We start from the raw sequence: 16,534 nt of genomic DNA, 5'->3' as shown, positions 1-16,534 counted from the left end.
ATTTACCTCAACAAGTGTTTTGGCTGCATATATGTATGTGCACCACATACTTGCCCAGAGACCTAAAAATATCCCTCTGACTCTACTACCCTCAGTCGTGGCACACTAGCACTCACCCACACACATACATATGTATTTTTTGAGACAGTGTACTCCTGACAGGCCTTTGATTATGTAGACTACCTGCCTCTGCCTCCAGAGTGCTGGGATTAAAGGTGTTGGCCACCAAGTCTGGTCATAAACATAATTTTTTAAAATCCATAAATAAATAGCCTGGGCTGTATTGGTAATCCCACTACTTGGAGATCACAAGGCGAGTCAGAGTCATCTTCAGCAATATAATGAGATGCAGGGTCAAACTGGGATACAAGAAAACTGGTCTCAAACGTCAGTCAAATCAAAGCTTAAAAATGACGAATCAGCTCCTTCGAAAACGCAACCGCCAAGGAGGGTTGGGCGGTACCAAAGTAGATCTTCCGGGAGTAAGCCATCTCCGATTAGGCTACTACCGGTGGGAGGGGCTTTTAACGGCTAGACAGGCCTGAATTGGTCAGTCTGCAATAGTCTCAGCCAATCAAGATGACGAAAGTGCCTCGCTCCAGTTTGCGCAGGCGCTTTCGGGCCGCAGAGGCGGGCGCTCTGCGGGTTCTTAGCTCCGGGTGTGCTTCCGGGCTGGTGGAGGCGTGACGTCAGGAAGAGGGCAGGTAGGTACGGGGTGAGGACCGGTCCGCGACGGCGACGGGGGTGGCAGGTCCTCAATCCCACCCCTGCGGCCTGGCACGGGAGATGCTGTACCTGCGGACGCGAGCGGGTTCCCAGGGCCCAGCCGCCGTTTTAGGCCAATGGCACCCCTAGGCGTCTTCATGCTGAAGATGAGCCCTCCTAGCCCGAGTTGAAACATAGTGCTTGGGAACAGTAGCTTGGGGGCCGGCGAGGTGGCTTAGCTGGTAGTGACGCTTGTGGCCAAACCTGACAACATGAGTTCGACCCCTGAGCATGGTGAAAGAATCGATTCTTGTAGGCTGTTCTCTGATCTACACTCTCACTTCGTTGCACACTCCGCCAACACACGCAGAACAAATAAATGTAATTTGTAAGGCTGGCGAGGTGGCTCCGCGGTTAAGAACTTGACCTGCTTGCTCTCTAGCAGAGAACCAGGGTTCAGTTCCCAGAGCTCACAGCTGCCTGTATCTCCAGAGAATACAACCCTCTACCCTTTCCGGTCACCTGAACTCACTTCTGCACACACATACACATAACAAAAATATTTTTTATAGTTGTTAGTAGGTAGGAGAAATTTGAAATGGTCACTTTTCTTTGTCCCATGCCTGTTCTTCTCAATACTTAACACCTGTCATGACTCCCAAAGGCAGTCTCAGCGACTGAATCCTTTAGAAAAAATTTTTTTTCCCTAAATGGAGAAACTGGGATCCAGGTAGCCCCTGGCCCAGAGTCAGGCAGCTAGAAAGCAGCAGAGAGGAGATTGATGCCCAAGCTGTGGTCTGCTGTGGCATTTGAGGTCAGGAATGACCCTTGGCACAGAAGAGCCCCTGTGCGTCCGCCTGAGCAGACTGGGTGTAATCTGGCTGTGATATTACCTGTGGTGATTAGCCATTTAAGACTTCAGAAGCTGAGGATCTGGAGTACTAGGCCAGCCTGGATTACACAGAAAGGCATGTCTCCAAAACAAACATGTTCAACATTGTAAAGCAGACCCCAGGCACACAGCACTTCAAGCTGGGTGGTCCACACTACCAGCCCATACACTGTTTCAGTATAGCAAACCCCAGAGTCACTCCCGCTCCCATTACCCTGTTTTTAATTTTTGTTTGTTTTGATTTTGCTTTTTGAGACAGGGTCTTCCTGTGTGGTTCTGGCTAGCCTGGAACTTGGCTGTGTGGACCATATTGGCCTCGAACTCAGTGTGTACCCTCCTGGTTCTACACACACACACACCCTGAATGCTGGGATTAAAGGCATACACCATCGCTCCCTGGGCTGTATTCTCTTCTGACGGGTGATGAGCAGGCAATCCAGAAAAGTCAGACTCAGGTCAACAGCTGGTAAAGAATGGAGCTTGAATTTAAACTCAGGTAGCTGTGCCTCCCAAACCTGGCTGGGCATTGAAGTACTTGGTCATCAAAGGTATCTGGGTCAGGATGTGTGACGATGACTCAGTAGGTGAAGACACTGCCACCAAGCCTAGCTATCTGAGTTCCATCCCCCATGTGGGGGAAGGAGAGAGTTAACTCCTCCTCTGACCTGCACACAATGACACAGTCACACCTGGACACACACACACACAATGTTTTAATTTAGGGGTGGAGAGATGGCTCAGTAGTTAAGAGCACATACTGCTTTTCTGAAATATCTGAGTTCAGTTCCCAGTCCCCATGTCAGGTGACTCAACGGCTACCTGTAATTCCAGCTCCAGGGAGTCTAATGTCCTCTCCTAGACTCTCTGGGCACAAGCACACACTATTTAAAAATAAATTTCTCTTTTAAAAACCTTACCCCTGGAGTTGGTGATACACACCTTTAATCCCAGTGCTTAGGAGGCAGAAGCAGGTGGATCACAGAGTGACTTCCAGGGCTAAGGCTACACAGAAAAACCTTCTCTCAAAAAAACAGAAACAAACAAACAAAAAATTAAAAATAAAAAATCCTCAAGACAGCTGGGAAGAGTGGAGAAAATCCTAAATAAATGCAGTTTCTGAATTCTGGCACCTCAGTTTGCATTTGAAGCTTTGCCCCACACAAACAAGTGCCCTGCCAACAACAGCCTCTGATGCTCTGTGAGTCCTCCGTGATCACTAAATGAAGAAAGAGAAAAGGAAAAAAGGTCATGGTTACTCCTAAGTGAAGCAGAAAGTTGATTGTAGATAAAAGGGAGAGCAGGGGCAGAGACATCTGGGGAGCCCCGAGTGCCGACGTGGCCAGAGTGAGCCGGACCATATGGGAGAGAGGAGAAGGTGCAGCACCCAGGCGGGCAGACATACAAAAAGGAGTGGGTAACTCAAATGTCTGGGTTTTATATATATATAGAGAGAGAGAGAGAGCCTTTGTGGGGGAGCAGCCTAGCCTCTGGGCTGCAAAGTTTAGGGTAGGGAACAAGATATGTCAGCCATACCCCTTAATGTGTAGGGACAGAGGCTAAGGGGTACTGGAAGGACCCGGTGGCCAGGTCTGATTTGATATGTTAACTAGGTGCCTCAGCCATTCGCCCTGGGTTTGAAATTTACCATAGCAGTGAGATGTGGCAAGACTGAAGCTAGCACAGTACAGTACATCTAGGGCATGGGCTATAGCTCAGTGCTAGGGCCCCTGCCTAGAATCCTCCAGTGAGGGTCGGGGAAGTGGGAGTCAGTGGGAGAGCACTGTCTTAGCCTTTGGAGGCTCCGAGTCCTTCTCAGTAATTCAGGAGCAGTCTGCTTGCCTGCTCTCTGAAGACAGCCAGGAACTCAGCTTGGCTAGAGGAGAGGGGTAAGAGACTTCTACAGAGGGCAAGGCGTGGGAGGCAGAAAGGCCTGTAGATATGATTATAAACTAGACAGTCAGGGCATCGTGATGCTGAGTGGATATATATATATATATACATACACACACACATATATATGTGTGTGTGTATGTAAGTATCGGGCCGATAAGATGGCTCGGTGGCTTTCCACCAACCCTACAACCTGAGTGATGAAAGGTTCAATGTGGAAAGAAGAGAACTGACTCCTACAAGTTGTCCTCTGACCTCCATGTGCTTACCATGCCATGCGCACATGCAGGAATTCATATTTTAAAATGTACATTTCAAAGCCCATTGCAGCTTCTGCAGCAGGAGCAGGACAGGCGGTAGGAATTAAGGGAAGGGTTAGGACACCAATTGTATTGTGTCTGCTCGGTCACTCCAGTGTAGAGTCTGGAGCCACATGGTTCTCTTAACTGTCTGTCTGTCTCCCCTCCAGGCTCTCCTTGGACACTCCTGTACTCTCTGGAGGCTCCGCATCAGGTTGCAACTCAGAACTATTGTGAACTTCAAGAAATAGGAAGGTCCAAGTGACACAGCCACACCTCTACAGGACAGCCGTGTGCGGCCTCTGAGGCTCCACAGGAGGGCACGTCTCACTGCATGCGTTGACCAGGCCAATTTCACAGTTGCAGCCTTGCTAGTGAGGACCTATAGGCAGCTCCCAAGATGGTGAGTAGATTCCCATATCTGGAGTCCTGGCAGCCCTGTCCCTCCCGGGCTCTTGAGTGGTAGTTATTGATTGTTATGTATCATGGTCTCAGAGCTTTGCTGGGAACTTGAACTACCACCCGACAAGCCGTCTATCCTCTCTGTCGAGATCCTGCTCCCATCCTGCCCCCTTCCCTTCCTTTCTGATGCTATTTAGCTAAGGATGATCTTGAACTCCTGGCCCTTCTTTCTCAGAGATCCAGTCCCAGTGCAGAGATGATGCCTCCCTGCTGCAGAGTTGGGGATGGAAGTCAGGGCCTTGCAAGCGCTAGGCGGGTGCTCTGCCACTGAGCCCTGCCCTACCCCAGCCCTGCATTAGGCGCTGTGAAGTGTGTGTGTCCCCGCCCCCTCCTTCTTCAGTGTAGCTCTAGGAAGGTGTCACTCTGAAAAGGAGATCCTGTACAACTAAGCTAAGCAGTAACTCTTTTAAAAGTAGATAGTCATGTACTTTCTTTATTTATTGTAGAGCAGGCGTGCATGCGTGTGGGGGTCAGTTTGGAGGAGTTGGCTCTCTCCTTCCACCATGTGGTCCCCGGGTTTCAAGTTCAGGTCTTAGGCTTGCTCGCGGACACCTTTGACACCTTTACTCACCGTCAGCCCTGAGGAGCCAGCCACTCTTGCCTCAGCACCACTGATCGCGACTCCGCTGCTTCCAGCTGAGTCTGCCTGCTGTGAGCATGTAACACACTATGCTGTCCTGTCTGCTTTCTCACTCGGCATCTTGTGTTCATCTTCTTCCGTGTACGGTGTGGATAGACTTTTCCCAGGGCAGGACTGCCCTCAGGCAAGCATTTTACCAGGGGGCTAATCCACCGAACTGACCATGGATTTTGTTGTTTGGTTTTGAAACTGTATTTTAGTTACAACATTTCTCTCTTCCTTTCTTCACTCCAAACTCTCCCATCTATCCCTCCTTGCTGTCCTTCAGATTCACGGCCTCTTTTGTCATCAGCTATTCTTGCCTGCACATATGAATTTGTGTATACATTCCCTAATATAACCTATTGAATCCAGACACTGTCACTCTTGTGTATGTTTTCAGGGCTAACATTTGGCACTGGGCAACCCGTTGGTGTGTTTCTCTCAGGGGAGGGCAGCCTCTCCTGCTCCTAGCTTCCCTCAGTTGTCTGTGGCTGTGTGTATAGGGTAGAGGCCTAGACCTCATGGTCTTCACCCTGTCCGCTTTGACATGTTGGTTGATATTCTTGTTCAGCCCACATTTGGGCAGTCATGTGGGTAAGACTTCATGGGTATACCTTCTGATGTCACTAAAAGAGATGAGTATATCTTCTGATGTCTCTAAGAGACAGTCTCACAGCAAAGTCCCTGATCCTCTGGACCTTACAGTCTCCCTGCCTCCTCCTCCACAATGTTTGCTGCACCATGGATGTGGGAGGGTTTTGCAGTTGAACAGCAGCTCCACAACTCTGTATATTGATGGGTTATTGTTTTCTATAGTGGTCTTTGTTGTAAAGAGAAGTTTCCTTGATGAGGGATAAAGACCACACTTACTGGTCTAGACCCTGGAAGGGGACATGGGAACCTGGCTAGATATAGAGTGGGGTGGTATAGGCAATGCCACTCCGCTGGGAGACATTCTGGTCAGCTATTTCTCCCTGATGACTGACAGTCTTCTGTGAAGAACAAGCCTTAGCTTTGAGCCCCTGTTGTATGGAAACCTCTGACCCCTGACACAGCTACCACATCAGAGTGGATCTTCTTCCACAGCCCAGATTTAGAGACCAGCTTGACAGCCATAGCTTAGGGTAGTGGAGAATCTTTAAATATATTTCATGGGTAATCTAAGAGAAATGCCAGTAGGGCATGGTGGCTCACCCCCGTAATGCCAGCTCTCAGAGGTGAGGTGGAAGGATTGCTTTGAGGTCAAGATCAGCCTGGCTGTGGAATGAAGTTCGGTCTCATTCAAAAAAAAAGTGAAATGGGCTGTAACTCAGCTGGTGGTGTGCTTGCCTAGCAGAAGGTCTGGAGTCTACCCCCAGCAACCTGTAAGCCAGGCGTGGGACATGTCTCTAATACCAGCATTAGAAGGAGGATCATGGCCAGCCTTAGCTACAGGCAGAGCAAGTTTGTGGCTAGCTCAGCTACAAGAAACTCTGTTGTATTTAAAAAAAAAAAAAAGACAAACCATCGTCAGCGTCCATCCATCCCCACTTCTTTACCATTGCCTGCAGTCCCCAGGAGCTCGTAACCACTCCAATAAAACTGTGTATTGCCTTAAGGGGTTTTCCAAAGCTCTAGTAATTGGTTTTCTATCCAGGTTGCACTGTAGGTCAGACACTGGGTGGAACCTTCAGCACGTCGCTAGGGCCCTGCATGACCCTCTCCAACTCATGCTTCCCTCTGCTTCCAGGGTGAAAGGAAAGGCCAGAACAAGTACTACCCCCCGGACTTCAACCCCGAAAAGGTGAGCAGCTCCCCACAACCCCACAGCCTCGGGGCCAAGTGTCACAAGTCACCTAGAGAAGACTCGAAAGCCCCTGGGTGTGTGCAGGCTCTACCCAGTTACCATGCCATTGCATATAAAGCGTTCCTAGCGATTCTGGTGTCCCTGGGGGCTCCTGGAACTGCTTCCTTCAGATACCAAGGACCAGTCTGTCCCTGGCTCCAAGCTGTGTACAGACCTCCACACCTCCCATGCTGCTTGTAGGGAGTAAGAATGAAGCCCCTCCTCCTTGGGAGGATTGTCTCCCAGCAGTAGGAACAGCAGGGGAATAAGCCACCCAGCTTGGTCCTGCTTGGCTTCACTCACCCTTTCCATACAGCATGGCTCTCTCAACCGATACCACAACAGCCACCCACTTCGAGAACGGGCTCGGAAGCTTTCACAAGGCATCCTTGTTATCCGGTAAGAAACTACCCCTCCCTTCTCCCAAGATCTCCAGTTTCTTTCAATTATATCCCCTGATTGATTGACTCAGTGCTGGAACGTTATAATTCCATAAAGCAGTAGACATTGCATCAGTCAGCCATTGCTGTATAACAAAACAATAAACAGTTTTTACTGATAACAAGGCTGGGTGGGCTTGGAAGGACCTGACAAGGCCTTCTTCCTTCATTGATGAGTACCAGGAAGCAGAAGACTAGTCCTGTGGGGCCTTGGCCTGTACAGATAGACTGCTCCACAGCGGGTCGCTCTTCCAGCAGACCAACAGTACCATGGCTCCAAAAGAAGCAGAAGTGCCAGGGCTCTTAAGGCCAGGACCAAACGTGACATATTGAACCTTCTTTGCCATTGTCTGGTCAGATCCTGACTCCAGGGCTGGGCCAGGCTCTTCCTCTGGGTGGGACAAGCCAGAGGGTGATAGAGAAGGAGAGGAGCCCAGAAGAAAGAGTGGCCATCCAGGGCCTGTACAGGTGTATACTCCTACCTACCCGGGACTAGATGGCCTGAGACAGGAGGGCTACTTAAGTCCAAGAGTTCATGAACAGCCAGAATACATCTTAAGAAAAAAGGGAGTGGGGGAGCAATGGCTCAGTGGGTGAAGTGTTGCCAAGCCGGAGATCCTGAGTGCAGTGCCCACAGCCACGTAGTAGAAGGAAGGAATCGACTCCGTTTTCTGACTACCACACACACGGTGGCTAAGTCAATAAATGAATGTAGGAAAAAACTTTTAAAGGAAACAACAATAAAAAGTCCTTGTCTTTGTTTAGATTTGAAATGCCATACAACATCTGGTGTGACGGCTGTAAGAACCACATCGGCATGGGTGAGCGTGGGTCAGCGCCGCCAAGGGTGAGCGTGGGTGAGCGCCGCCATGGGTGAGTGTGGGTAAGCATGGGTGAGCGCCACCATGGGTGAGCATGGGTGAGTGTGGGGGAGCATGGGTGAGGGTGGGTGAGTGTCGCCCGTCCCACCTTCCCTGCCCACCCCTTCAGCCCCCTCTGTGCCAAGTACTATGAGACACTGGAAATGTTGCCAATCCCAAGGGCAAATCAGAAGGTGGCAGGTACCCAAGCCAGAGAACAATGAGACGGCTAGGCCCTGAGGTCCAGATCCTAGGCAAGGGCAGGGCAGGGATTTTCTTTGGATCCATCACTAGGGCAGAAAAGCAAGGGCAGATGCTGTTGCTAGGCTAGGCTATGGGGCAGAGATTGTCGGGTTTTTGACCTGCCTCAGGGTCAGCTAGGCTCCAGGAAGTCCGATGACAACCTAGATGCAGAGATCTGGGAGACAAGGTGGCTGTGGGAAGGGAAGGAAAGTGAGAGGCCCACAGCCTAGACCTACCTGAGGTGTGCACTGTTGGGGCAGAGATCAGGCCCTGGGCAGCTTTAAGACCCTGGGTCCTGTTCCCAGGACTGAAAACAGGGAGCTGAACCACCCCCAGACACCTCATGGCCACCTCTAGCCCAAGCTAAAGCAGCTGCCCCGGAGAGGAGCAGCCGGGCCATGCCACGGGCAGCACCCAGGCTCAGTACCTGCCACTCAGAAGATAGGACTATATTACCTCCCAGGAAAAATCAGGTAGTTTTAAAAAGAATAATGAAAGCTGAGCTTATTCACTCGAGTAGTATGTATGTATGTATGTATGTATGTATGTATGTATGTATGTATTTGAGACAGGGTCTGGCTGTGTCATCAAGGTAAGCCGCAAACTCCATCTTGCCTCTGCCTCTGTCTCCCGAGTGCTGGGGTCACAGGCATACCCCACACCCATCTTTCCATTGACATTTTCACCCTCATCTCTGTTGGTAAGATGGGAGACAGAGGTCCAGAGGGATGAGGCACCTCGCCCAGGGGACACAGTTGGGAGTCAGTGGAAGCAGGGTGGACCGGGCCTTTCTGTTTCAGTCCACACTGTCCTATAGCCTAGGTACCCCAGTGCTTCCCAAACTTCATTCTTTCCTACTGTGAGCTTCTGGGCCCTTGCAGGGTGCCTGCCTTCCCAGGCAGCAAACAGCAGTTTGTCTGTCTCCCACCCAAAGAAAAGCTGCTGCGGTGTCATGGTCCCAGCCTCTCTCTTTCCCCGCCCTCTCAGGTGTGCGCTACAATGCAGAAAAGAAGAAGGTTGGCAACTATTACACGACTCCAATCTACAGGTAGGTGCATCTGGTGGCACTTCAGGGATAGGGTTGGCTTCACGGGCTAAAGAGTCTATAGAGGAGTCTTGAAGGGGAAGGGAATGCAGCATCTTCCTCTAGAGCCGTCCTCTGTAGAACTGTCCATTCTGGCCTGTCAACCTCCTCCAATCCTTCATGGCTCCCACCTTCCCCAGTAAAAGCTCAGGCTCTCTTACTCTGCTTCAGACCTTGTAACCTCTGCTCCCTCCACACAGAAGCTAAATGGCTCCATCGCTGTGCTGCTCCGACACTGCCCTTTTGCAAAGCTGTCCCCTCTTGTGGGGTAGCTCTTCTTGCTGGGGCATGCTCACCCCAGGCACACCAGCCCCTCCCGGAGCAGATTGTCTTATTAGCTTTCCCAACTGTTGGCACCCAGCCTGGCACAGAAGAACCAGTAGAGGGGAGTGGGAAGGAGTGAACAGATGGGTAGGTGGGTGGGTATGAGGATGCCTAGGTGAGTGACTAGATAAGTGGGAAAGAACAGGGAGAGAATGAGTGGGTGGATGGATCTGAAGATGGATGCATAGATGGACCAATGGGCAGGCAATGGGTGGATGGATTAGTAGGTAGATGGATGGGTAGACAGACATGTGGATGAATAAACTGGTGGGTAGGTGAGTGGGTGAACTGGGGGGTGGGGGTGGGTAGATAGGTGAGGAATGAGCAGATAAAGGAATGAAAGAGCCAGCTTCCGTGTCTGGGTGGTGGACTGGAGGTGGAGATAGGGTCCTACTGTGTAGCCTGGGGTGTGCTGGGATCACAAGTGGGTGCCAGCACACCTACCAGTTCTGTTGGGTTATTTTGTCACCCTAGAGGTGAGAGCCAACATGAACATGCTGAGCAGGCTTTATACTTTGACCCTCCAGGCCCACCTTCAGCCTCTTGGTTGCTCCATCTGTATGCAAGCCAGTGCGTCTTCCTCAGGGTTCGCCCAGATGTGAGCTGGGTGCAGGGATACTCAGTGACTTCTGGAAGTGTGTAGTACACCAAAGGAAGTGGGCAGTGGTTCTGGGGTCTCAGGATGGAGCCACAGCATCCTAACTCCAGTTCCTCTTTAGGTTCAGGATGAAATGCCACCTCTGTGTCAACTACATCGAGATGCAAACAGACCCTGCCAACTGTGACTATGTCATCGTGAGTGGTGCCAGTCGCAAGGAGGAGCGTTGGGACATGGAAGACAACGAGCAGGTGCTGACCACAGGTGAGCACCATCTGCTTGCCCGTCCCACACGACCTCTGGCTGCTTCCCCAGAGTCACGCTTATGTGGTGTCCTTGCAGAGCATGAGAAGAAAGAGAAGCTGGAGACGGATGCCATGTTCCGCCTAGAGCATGGTGAGGCTGACCGAAGCACACTGAAGAAGGCCCTCCCCACACTCAGCCACATCCAGGAAGCACAGAATGCCTGGAAGGATGACTTCGCTCTGAATAGCATGCTACGGAGGCACTTCCGGGTGAGGGAAGCCCCAGGGGAAACAGGAGCAGACTCAGACCTGTGTCCCCGCATCCTACCTGCAAGCTGGTCCTTTCTTGTCTGGCTTCATGCTCCCTATGTACAGCACAGGAGTCATGCCCTGCCTAGATCTTTTCCTGATGCTATAGCAAACATACCACAGACTGGGAAATGTATTCTAGAATTATATTATGCACTGCTGTGCAAGCTGGAAATCTAGCAGTGAGCCACCTACAGACTGACCATGTACAGAGTGCCCAATCTCATTCCTTAAACTTCCGCTGGATCAAGGGGCAGATGGAACACATGCTCCCTGTGGACTCCTGTGTAAGGCACTGTGAAAGTCCCCTTAGACAGAAAGAGCCCTCACAAAGTTGCCTCTCCAAAGCTTCATGTTGTCAGCTGTCACAGAGGGAACTAAGTTTTGACAGAAGCAGGGAGCCAGTTTCAATGGTGTCTACCTGTGGTTCTAGCTACTCAGGGGACTGGAATGGGAAAATCACCCAAGCCCAGGAGTTGGAGACTAACCTCAAAACCAGAAAGCTGGGCCTGGTGGTTCATGCTTCTAACCACAACACTCAGGAAGCTGAGGCAGGGGAACTACTTCAAGTTCCAAGTCTGTCTGAGTTACCGAGGGAGACCTTGCCCTCCCATCCCCCAAATAAAACAGTAGGAAAAATTCTAGGGCCCCAGAATTGTCAATATGCTTCAGGCTTAAGTATTGCCTTAAATTCTCATCCCTGCCTGGGATCACAGGCATGGGCCAGCACACCTTTTTATCAGATTTTATATGATTTATCTAGTAGGTCACACCTGCAGCCCATCACTGATCAAAGTGTAGTGTTGTGGCACGTGTCCATCTTTTTGTCATGAATGCAGGACACTGACATTCAGAGAGCCTACACACAGGCTGCTTTTGTATCACAGGTTCTGTGTGGGCCCTTCCCTTGCTTCAGTGTCAGGCAGCAGCAGACCCAATGGCTGGACTGAGACCTATGGGTCTCAATGAAGTAGGGTTCTGATGTCCCTGCCTGTGTGCCACACCCACCCACAGGAGAAGAAGAAAGCCATGCAGGAGGAGGAAGAGAAGGACCAGGCACTGCAGGCAAAAGCCAGCCTAGACATCCCTCTTGTGCCAGAGTCTGAGGATGACCGCAGGCTGGCTGCCCTGCTAAGGTTGCACACCCTGGACTGTGAGTGCCAGCTCCCGACTGGGAGGTCCTTGGGAAGCAGAGGTTGTAGGGTTTGGAGGCACTTGGTCCCTAGGGCCCCTGTTATTTAAACTGGTGGGAAGAAAGCTCAAGACTAGGGGCATGTGCTCTGTGCCCACTCTGCCCCTGAACTTCTGCCCCTTGTCCAATGCTCCTACAGCTTACGAGGATAAGCAGCGAATGAAGCGGACAGAGATCATCCACCGCTCTTGGTTCCCCTCAGCCCAGGGACCCAGTGCTAGCAGCAACAAAGCTAGCAGCGTCCTGAAGAAGCTGTGCCAGGGCCGCAGACCACCCCCCAGCAGCACAGGCACGGTGGGGGACCTGGGCATAGTGAGGAGAAAGTCTCGAGACGTTCCAGAAAGTCCTCAGTGTGCAGCAGACAACTCCTTGTCAGAAGAACAAAGAGGGCCGCCAGGAACCACCCAGGGCGGCAAGACCTCAGAGTCCAAGAGAAACTGTAGTGATCAGGCCTTGCCCCTAGGTTCCTTCCAGGAAGACCTGCTGAACCCCAACACCCCCAACGCCTCCCTGGTAGCTGACTACTCAGACTCAGAGAGCGAGTAAGGGAGTCAGAATTCCAGGACCAGAAGCCAGCACGCGTCCAGACCTTAGGGACTGGCACATTGCTGCCAGCCCAGATACAGACTTACCTTCCTATACAGATTATTATTTATTTGGTTTTGGTGAGAATGCCTGTGCCTTGATGTAACCCTGATACCTGAGCATTAAAGTGCTGTTCTTTGTCCCTGCCTTGTTTCTAAACTCATCTAGTAGCTGCCTTGCCCTCACTTCCAGCCAACTAAGCAGATGCTGCTGCAGCATCGTTGTGACGGCAGTGTGGCCCCACAAAGCACGATGAAGGGTTTGAGATACTGACCAAGATTGGCCTCCCCTTAGGAGGTGTCAAGGACTACATAAGGAAGGTTGAAAGAGGGCCAGGCTGCTGGAGCCAGAGAAATAAAGCTAACGGCAGGCAGGAAGAACATCCAAACTCCATGTCATGGGCTGGTGTGGGCCACTCATAGTGGCTGTGGCCAGCCAGTAGGGATGTTTGTGAAACAACCTCAAAAACACCCTAATCCAGCCAGGCATAGTGGGCAGACAACTGTCATCCTGGCACGCCGGCAATAGAGACAAGGTGTGGTCCAGCTTTACGATAGGGTTTCTCATGTATCCCTGGCTGTCCTGGAACTCATTCTGTAACTATTGTGGAGCCAGACTCACAGATACATCTCTACCTCCCGAATGCTGGAATTAAAATCTGAGGTTTATTTTTGTGTGTTTGCATGTTGTGAGTATGTTGCCTCACTGAGGTCTGAAAGAGAGCCTTGAATCCCTTAAAACTAGCGGCAGTTGTGAAGCCTTTGGTCTTCTATAAGAGCAGTATGCACGCCTAACCACTGAACAATCTCTTCAGCCCCTGAGAATAAACGTCCCTCATGGTGCTTGCTTTTTTAAAAAAATGGAGACAAAAGTAGTGCCACGGAAGGTCGTTTGACACGCTGATTAAGCGCTGGGTGTCTGTGAGCCGTGGATGAGCAGAGCTGAGAGTGCCAAGTCATCGCTTCAGTAACGGATGGACGTTTTCCGGCAAAAATAACCCCATCACCGAGCATCATGGAGCTCGTACTCGGTCTTGGGACAAGTTACAGCCACTCCGGAACACGCTGATCGCCGGACAACCAGGGAGCCCGTGCGCGCACGCGCACGCGCACGCGGCAGGACGCAACTCCGCCCCGCAGCCTGTGCAGGATTCATCGTGGCCCTGCAGGGTAGGCAACATGAGACTGGAAGCGATCCGCTACTCGCCGGGCTCGCTGCAGATCCTAGACCAGCTGCAGCTGCCAGAACACTGCCACTACGAGGCACTGAGCTCCGTGCAGCAGGCCAAGGAAGCCATCCGCGCCATGAAGGTGCGCGGCGCCCCGGCCATCGCGCTGGTCGGCTGCCTCAGCCTGGCCGTGGAGCTGCGGGCCGGCGCCGGCGGTCCCGGACTCGCTGCTCTGGTGGCCTTCGTGCGAGACCAGCTGCGCCTCTTAGTCGCCGCCCGGCCCACCGCTGTCAACATGGCCCGCGCCGCCCGCGATCTGGGTCAGGTGGCAGCCCAGGAGGCGGAACGAGAGGGTGCCACTGAAGAGACCGTGCGGGAAAGGTACGGGATCCTGGACCAGTCTTGTGTGCTCTGCCCAGCTTTCCTCTCTACCTTTTTCTTCCCCATCCCACTTCCGGTCCAGCGGTTCTTACCACTTTGTTCTTACTGCTTTTCTGTTGCACCGGTATGGCTCCTGCCTCTGGCTGAGACTAGAGTCTAGAGCGTTAAAACACTGGAGTTAGAACTTCATCTCCAAGTTCCTGCTCCTTCCCCTCCCCTTCTGTAAAAACACCTTGTCCCTGATTCTGCCCCTTCTTGTTCATCAACTGCCTCTCCCACCATGACGTCATCATCACAGAGGTAAAGGGTTTCCTCGTGTTTACTGTTGTGCGTCAGCCCCAGCTCCTGGCTCACTTATATTAGTGATCAGAGTGGCAGTGTCCTCAGGCTCTCAGAACCCCACCTCACCTTTAAAGGGTGGCCCCTTCAAAGTTAGCCAGCTCCCTTCCAACAGTGCTAAGAGCTTCTTCTGTCCCCAGAGTGATCCGCTTCGCCGAGGATATGTTGGAGAAGGATCTCAAAGACAACCGGAGCATCGGGGACTTGGGAGCCCGCCATCTTCTAGAGCAGACCAACCCCAAGGGTGGCAAGGTGACCGTGCTGACCCACTGTAACACGGGTGCTCTGGCCACGGCTGGGTATGGTACAGCATTAGGTGAGGAGGCATCTTCAATTGTTAGGGCATGGGAGAGTCTTTATGGGATGCAAGGCAAAGCAACTGGAGCTAGGGGTGTAGTTCAGTGGCAAGAGTACTTGCTTAGCTAGGGCTGGCTCAGCAGCTTAAAAGTATGGACCCCTCTTGCAAAGACCTATTAAGTTCTCAGCACCCACAGTAACTACCTGCAGCACCCTCTTCTGGCCTCCACGAGCACATGCACTTACATGCATAGAGACACACATGCACATAATTAAAAATAAACACTAGGGCTGGAGAGATGGCTCAGTGGTAAAGAGCACTGACTGCTCTTTCAAAAATCCTGAGTTCAATTCCCAGCAACCACATGGTGGCTCACAACCGTCTGTAATGGGATCTGATGCCCTCTTCTGGTGTGTCTGAAGACAGCAACGGTGATGTATTCATATGCATAAAATACATAAATAAATCTTTAAAAATAAAAATAAATACTTTAAAAGAGTGCATACTTAGCTTAGTATACACAAAATCCAGGATTTAATCCCCAAAACTCAAAAGAAGAAACTACTTCAACCACAGAAGTGTGAATATTAGTTTTGTTTTGATTTTTCAAATAATATTCTGTGTATACCTGCTGTGCGTATGTGTACCATGCATGTACATTGTGCCCAGAGGACAGAAGATGGTTTTGGATCCCCTGAAGCTAGAGTTACAGATGATTGTAAGCCACCATGTGGGTACTGGGAACCAAACCCAGGTCCTCTGTAAGAGCAGCAAGTTCTCCTAGCCACTGAGCAGTCTCTCCAGCCCGGCATATTAGTTTGTTTGTTCGTTTTCCCTACTCCCAGTATATCAGCTCCTGTACAGAAACCCTTGGGGAGTTGTCTGCAGGGGTGGGTACATCAAGGAGTCCAATCCATGCATTAGAACCCTGTCCCTCCCTTTGCACATGGATTGAAGTAGTTCTGCTATCAGACTCGACAAACTTCCCTGGGTCGCCTGCCTGGCTTGGCCCGCACCACATACCTACAGAAGGGGCATAGTGCCAACTCCCAGAGGACAGAGGAGCTGAGAGTCACACCTCCTGAGTAAGTGGCCACAAGATAGCGATTTGGGAGTCAAGGCAGCAGATTCCTCCTGGTCCTTGGTGGTCCCAGAAGCTCTGTTCTCTGCCAGAGTCAGAGCTCAATCTCAGAAAGAAGCTCCTATACCCCGTTTATTGACTCTGCTCACAGTCATGAAGCAACTACTGACTGTTGCAAAGAGTGAGAACACAGTGATGAACCATGGGAGAGACACCAGGCTCCTGCAGCCTAGAATACAGAGAGGAATGACAAGGGGCTTAGAGGCATGGGTGAGCAGTGGAGCGCGACTGAGAATCCTCCTCCAAGGAGCTGGGTGTGTGGCTGGAGAGCACTTGCCTCCAGAATACAAAGCCATGGGCTCCTTGCATCCCCAGCACTGCAGAACAGACAAAAAGTGCTAAAGGCCGCTCAGCAGGCTAGGACAAAGAAGGTCATCTTTCAAGGCTTAACCTGAGCCATATAGCAAGACCCTGTCTCAATGACAAATGTCCTAAGTGATGAGGACAGGGCAGGGCTAAAGATCAGAACTGTGCGGTTGCTATGTGAGACCAAGGAGCCTCAGGGTGTCAGGATGGAGAAGTAAAAATGATGTGGGAAAGCCGGGCGTGGTGGCGCACGCCTTTAATCCCAGCACTCCGGAGGCAGAGGCAGGCGGATTTCTGAGTTCGAGGCCAGCCTGGTCTACAAAGTG

At 51.4% G+C, this 16,534-nt stretch overlaps 2 protein-coding genes across 6 annotated transcripts in view; both read left to right on the top strand.

The window, feature by feature from the left end:
* The first annotated feature begins 632 nt into the window (after nucleotides 1-632).
* Ccdc130 (coiled-coil domain containing 130) lies at nucleotides 633-12,738 on the top strand. Of its 3 annotated transcripts, none has more exons than XM_021170456.2 (10): nucleotides 633-704; nucleotides 3,957-4,189; nucleotides 6,600-6,653; nucleotides 7,012-7,094; nucleotides 7,901-7,956; nucleotides 9,226-9,286; nucleotides 10,366-10,508; nucleotides 10,587-10,759; nucleotides 11,813-11,951; nucleotides 12,130-12,738. In XM_021170456.2, the coding sequence occupies exons 2-10, from the start codon at nucleotides 4,187-4,189 to the stop codon at nucleotides 12,534-12,536; spliced, it is 1,119 nt and encodes a 372-aa protein (XP_021026115.1). In that variant the 5' UTR covers nucleotides 633-704; nucleotides 3,957-4,186; the 3' UTR covers nucleotides 12,537-12,738. The 3 variants fall into 3 exon arrangements, with proteins under 3 accessions (XP_021026115.1, XP_029336675.1, XP_021026116.1); XM_029480815.1 differs by lacking the exon at nucleotides 633-704 and adding an exon at nucleotides 721-1,017; XM_021170457.2 differs by lacking the exon at nucleotides 633-704 and adding an exon at nucleotides 2,686-3,007.
* A 957-nt stretch (nucleotides 12,739-13,695) lies between these two features.
* The window catches only part of Mri1 (methylthioribose-1-phosphate isomerase 1), a 7,563-nt gene continuing 4,724 nt past the window's right edge, over nucleotides 13,696-16,534 (top strand). For all 3 annotated transcript variants that reach the window (XM_029480814.1, XM_021170351.1, XM_029480813.1), the window contains exons 1-2: nucleotides 13,696-14,124; nucleotides 14,604-14,779. In XM_029480814.1, coding sequence (XP_029336674.1) covers nucleotides 13,754-14,124; nucleotides 14,604-14,779 — 547 coding nt within the window. In that variant the 5' untranslated portion in view covers nucleotides 13,696-13,753. The remainder of the gene's footprint in view (nucleotides 14,125-14,603; nucleotides 14,780-16,534) is intronic.

This window comes from Mus caroli, chromosome 8 (assembly GCF_900094665.2).
Source record: "Mus caroli chromosome 8, CAROLI_EIJ_v1.1, whole genome shotgun sequence".
NCBI lineage: Eukaryota > Metazoa > Chordata > Mammalia > Rodentia > Muridae > Mus > Mus caroli.
The sequence above is the reverse complement of the archived record's forward strand: the minus strand, read 5'-3'. Positions and strand labels throughout refer to the sequence as shown.

Excerpts from the sequence above, each read along its gene's own strand:
- Ccdc130 (XM_021170456.2), top strand. Across the intron at positions 10,760-11,812 it reads TGCTACGGAGGCACTTCCGG|GAGAAGAAGAAAGCCATGCA; the intron begins GTGAGGGAAGCC and ends ACCCACCCACAG. Across the intron at positions 11,952-12,129 it reads AAGGTTGCACACCCTGGACT|CTTACGAGGATAAGCAGCGA; the intron begins GTGAGTGCCAGC and ends ATGCTCCTACAG.